This window comes from Cydia splendana, chromosome 1 (assembly GCF_910591565.1).
Source record: "Cydia splendana chromosome 1, ilCydSple1.2, whole genome shotgun sequence".
In the NCBI taxonomy this organism is placed as follows: Eukaryota; Metazoa; Arthropoda; class Insecta; order Lepidoptera; family Tortricidae; genus Cydia; species Cydia splendana.
The window spans coordinates 18,039,280-18,044,040 of record NC_085960.1 but is presented as its reverse complement, the minus strand read 5'-3'; the positions used below and the strand labels follow the sequence as shown (position 1 = coordinate 18,044,040).

Here is a 4,761-nt window from a genome sequence, read left to right as displayed (position 1 = left end):
CGAAGGGTTATCGTCCCATAGAAAATTTGAATTTCGCGCCTTTTTCTACTGACAAGATTTGCTTGACCAGCTATATATAATTTATTTATATAGGGCTACTTAATCTGTTTATTTTCCCGCTTTTTTTCCCTCTACAACTGTCACTGACAATAGCGACATGTAGTGGTGAAACATAGAACTAATTAAAGCCCATCGGACATTACTTTGCTGATTTATAAAAATATATGGCCTGTCTGGCTACCGTTATATTATTTCAAAGGATTTAAATAAATGTAAAAAGTGATTCATATCATACTTTCTTTAGTAAAACTCAAAATATCCAATATTGTAATTGACAATATTTTCCACATGCTAGTCACAGTTATTTAATGGCCGACTGTCTCGGCCAATCACAGAACGCGTGTGGAAGCCCGCGCCATCTTCGTTTTCAAACTCGCCTGTGTCGTCGCCGGTCAGTCAGTCGCGCGTCGGACCTGAAGAGTTGTACAACTTAGCTATTTCTAGTAACTAACGCCAAAATCAGAACAATCATGAGCACCAAGGAAAATAACAGTGAAGTGGCCGTGGAAAAGGTTGGAGATGAGAAGGACGCGAAAAGTGACCTGAAAGCAACGAAAAGAGCGGCAGAGGTAAGTGCACATGTATTCTAAGCGTATTCACATAATCCCGCGCCATTTTATTGAACGTTATTATAGGCTATTCAAGAATTTTCCTTTATTATTGATATCTTCATAATTTACCACGTGGTGAATAGTAATCGGCCCCTTTGGGCACAAGTGTGAAGCCATATCGAGCCGGCGTATTTTTGGATGTCATTTATGTTAGTTCGGCATTTTTGTATGAGGTAATCGATGAGTCAGTACCACGATGCTGAATGATGACCCTCGTTGGAGTATTCCGTAAAGGTATTACGCGAAGGAGTAACGTCTACTCAGATAGCTTTGTTTACCAGTTTTCCTATACAGAGGCATGACCTTGGCGAAAAAACATGGCGCGAGAAGGCACTGCCTTAGACTGTGAGCTAGTTCAACAAAATAATGTCCATACGATGATAATTATGCTTTCAGTGATCTATTTGTTATTGATTTTATTGCGTACCATCGTCTATTTTTAAGTTTTCTTGGGGCATATGCTCATGGCAGCGTGACGCTTGATCGGTAATATGGCCGGCGAACGTCAAGTGTCCGGTGTTTGGCTGTCAGTTACCTTGCCAATGTTTGGTAGGTACCTAACTAAACCTGATTTGGTACGTTTTCCTATTGCTTCCAAAACTAGGTCCCACACTGTTTCTAACACTTGCGCATTATTATGATTTTACTTTAATAGTTACTTAGGACGTCAATGACCCGGCATAATTTGCATCATGTCATGCACTTACTCGTTTTGTACTGATCCGTACTTACGCGTTCTTTGTTTTACACCTAGTCATTAGTGTGATAGGGGTAGATTGTTTACATCTTGCCCTAAACTAGAGGGCAACGCCAAAATCGATGGTATTTTATGAATAACACCGTGAAATGAAAGGAAAACTACTCATGGGAATGTTATCTTGTGTCTCTTTTCTTATTCGTAACCTAAATAAGTACATGCTAACGCTAGTAGCTATTATTATGAAATAAATTTGTTTGTATAGTGATAGACTAACCTACACTTTTTATATTCATTTTAATAATAAATTAGGTTATGTGTAAATGCGCTCGAATATTGTCTTTTAAACGTTGATTATTCGACGACGCTTGGCGGTTACGTATGCGCGGTGACCGCGTTCCGCAGGCTGCCACGGGAATATCGGCCGTATGGCGCCGGCCCCGCGCTTTACGGCGCTCTTTCCCCCACACAACTAATAACCCACGCTTCTTTATCGTAACGAATCTTTGTCACCTGCGTCTCTCATTATCTCTAAAGGACACTACTTTTTCCGACAATACACATTACATTGCGAGAACATTGAAATCATTTGGCTAATGGCCAGTTATTACCTGCTAAATGATTATTTCGATCTTGAATAGCTTCAAGGCGGCGTGTATTCATCGCATAAGTAAATAAATAATAGAATGTTTTGTTTTTTTCCCCCCAATAATTATTGATTGTTCTGTTATAGGAAAAGGTAACGGAAGCAAAAAAGGCGCGAAAGGAAGAAAATGGCGGCGGCGGCGACGATGAGCCTCACAGTGAAGAGGAAGACCTAGAGGGTGAGGGCGAGGGTGACGACGATGATGATGAGGACGTGGAGGGGGAAGAGGGCGAGGAAGACGAGGAAGTAGAAGGAGAGGGAGAGGATGACGATCTCGAAGGTAAACAAGGCTGACAGAAAAACATCGCGGCTAACCACATAATTGAAATGACTTAAATAATTTAGGTATTTAGATGCTTGCCTCATTTCAGCTTTTTTGTAATGTAGTGGTTTTTTTTAGTGCATATCTGTATAGTACTTTGCTATGTATATTAGTTTAAATTCATCAGTTTAATAGCTGTTGTTTTTGTTACAGATGAAGAAGTAGAGGAGGAGCTATTAGGTGAGGAAGAGGAAGAAGACGCGTAATACGCCTTTGTGCCTCTTTTAAGGACAATGTCACAGTGAAGTGTTAGTGCTCGTGACGCCCGAACTAGCGCGGCCTCGCCTCGCCTCAACTGGCCATAAACAGCCCCAACACACAAACAGACAGACTAACAGTTGGGAACACGCGGGGCCGACATCGCTCCCACCTAACACGGGTGCAGTTTTATTTAATGACAAAATGTAATTAAGAAATCAAATCCAATGCAGATTTTCAATTTTTTACAATGTTTAAGTTTGATACCGAAGCTGTATCTTTAATTTCGGCTCAGTGCAGTGAGCCTAAACCTAATTAAGACTTAATAGAATGCTGTTAAAATGTACAAATGTGTTTTTCGGAAAGTAAAGAATAAGTGAAATCCAAACTGTATTCTAGGTTTACCCACAAGCCTTTTGAATGGTAAAATTGTGATATTTTTCTACACAATAGGGACTTATTCAATGTAATAAGAGAGACTGTCTACATTGCATTACCTGTAGTAGCTTGTAAGCTAACTCACTAAGCTCAATCTTCATTTTTTGTTGTTGATGAGTTTGTGTACATATTTAGATTATAGTAAGTAAAGCCTGTGATTTATAAAATCAGTCTGTAACATGGCAGTTTGTCAATTCAGCACCTTCATCTTATTAGAAGCTGTTGGTACATAATCTCGTTTCGTATGTCACCCTATCTCCTTCCAACTCCGAATTTCTTCGGGACCGAGCGAAAATGAATTTTGTCGTGTGAATGAATTGAGAACTACATAATTAAAGTGAAAGTTAATTTAAATGGACGTCCTGTAGGAGTTCAGAGTTTCAGAGGAAGTAAACATCGCAACGCTGGCTGCCGACTGAGATAAGGTTTTTCGTAATCCAAAGGGTGTTTCCAGTGAAAAACATCACAATTTTACCATTATATTGCATACTTCGCGCGCGCGCTTTCATCTGTACGTAGAGATAGAGCGTGCCGGTCTCCGCGAAGATAAACATGACTAAAACCGGCCTGTAATTTTTGTCCATAATTGTTAATTAGGATAGAACCTTCAGTTCGGTATTCCAGTGTTTCAAGGTGTAGATTACGAGATTCCTAGGTTTACGTGATTTAGTGTGTAGGATGGTACGTTTTTTATGGAAGGGCATAGGGGAGCCGGCGTGACGTGTGCCGGGGGCGCGGGGCGGACGCAGGGCGGCGTCGCCCCCGCCGCTCGGCACCGCGTGGCCTCGTTCGATTTGCCGCGCGCCCGGCGTGGGTCCCCCCCGGCCCGCGCCCGCCCGGCGTCTATCGCGCCCCCGTACCACGACATGGCAACGCGCTCCTCCGTGCGGAAAATCACCCGGCGCGCGCGATACATCGCCGCTCGGCTTAAGAACTGGCTCGGTTGATGATGCATTAGGCGTCCGATCGTTTGCTGCCATGGCAGCCGGCGAGCGACCGACGCCCGAGCGGCGATAGTAACATGCGAGTGATGTTGATACTACTCGTTGAATCAGTTTTCACTCCGGTAATTCACCTTTGCAGTCTTTCGTGGGGCACGGGTGTGATGCACCAATAATAATGTTAATTAATGAAACTATTTTTACATAACGTCCGGCTTCAGTGGGAGACTGGAAGATGTATTCGGAAGCATTTAGGGAATTGTTCCGTTGGCGATCGAATACCAAAGGGAGCAAATGTATTTTCGTTAGCAGCAATTGAGTATAAAATGAAATAAATAAATTTATCTTATGAGTAAATCGTATCGTCCCGCCTTTTCATTTTGTGGTAATGTCGCATATTGTGTACGATGTACGGCTAAATGTGAATACCTTAGTACGATTTTATTTATTTGTGATGTTGAACACTATTGATTTTCTACGATGGACGAAATGTAAATACAACCGATTTTAAGTAAAATGTTATTTTGTTTTTAAGCTTATTTATTTGTCCCAAAGAGAAAGGCTTGAAAAACCCACAAGCCTCGTCCATAAGTTTACATTACTTCATGATAGTCTTGTAAGAATAAATAAAATAGACGTCGCACTTGCGTGATGCGCAGTAGTGTTTTATATCACTTGACGCAGATAAAGCCGTGTCCATATCGTACAATTAATATTCCAAGAGCGAACGGCGATTTTATTTATTGTGAGGTTGGTGCTGGTTATATTTATAAAGACGAACAAATCTTTAAGAAGTGATTCGTACGCTATCAATGTAACCTTCACTCTTTCAGGTAAGATTTATATTG

At 41.4% G+C, this 4,761-nt stretch overlaps 1 protein-coding gene and 1 long non-coding RNA gene across 2 annotated transcripts; one reads left to right on the top strand and one right to left on the bottom strand.

Moving 5' to 3' along the window:
* Positions 1 to 316: 316 nt before the first annotated feature.
* LOC134791299 (uncharacterized) lies at positions 317 to 2,171 on the bottom strand. The gene is made up of 2 exons (XR_010144284.1): positions 1,048 to 2,171; positions 317 to 473 (listed from the first exon to the last, which is right to left on the bottom strand). It is a non-coding gene; the product is annotated as an uncharacterized LOC134791299 (long non-coding RNA).
* LOC134791291 (acidic leucine-rich nuclear phosphoprotein 32 family member B-like) lies at positions 429 to 4,442 on the top strand. Its single transcript, XM_063762298.1, has 3 exons — positions 429 to 629; positions 2,102 to 2,294; positions 2,490 to 4,442. The coding sequence occupies exons 1-3, from the start codon at positions 531 to 533 to the stop codon at positions 2,540 to 2,542; spliced, it is 345 nt and encodes a 114-aa protein (XP_063618368.1). The 5' UTR covers positions 429 to 530; the 3' UTR covers positions 2,543 to 4,442.
* The last annotated feature ends 319 nt before the right edge of the window (positions 4,443 to 4,761 follow it).

Coding starts and splice junctions, on each gene's coding strand:
- LOC134791291 (XM_063762298.1), top strand. CDS start 531: ATGAGCACCAAGGAAAATAACAGTGAAGTGGCCGTGGAAAAGGTTGGA. Junction 630..2,101: donor CAACGAAAAGAGCGGCAGAG/GTAAGTGCACAT, acceptor GTTCTGTTATAG/GAAAAGGTAACGGAAGCAAA. Junction 2,295..2,489: donor AGAGGATGACGATCTCGAAG/GTAAACAAGGCT, acceptor TTTTTGTTACAG/ATGAAGAAGTAGAGGAGGAG.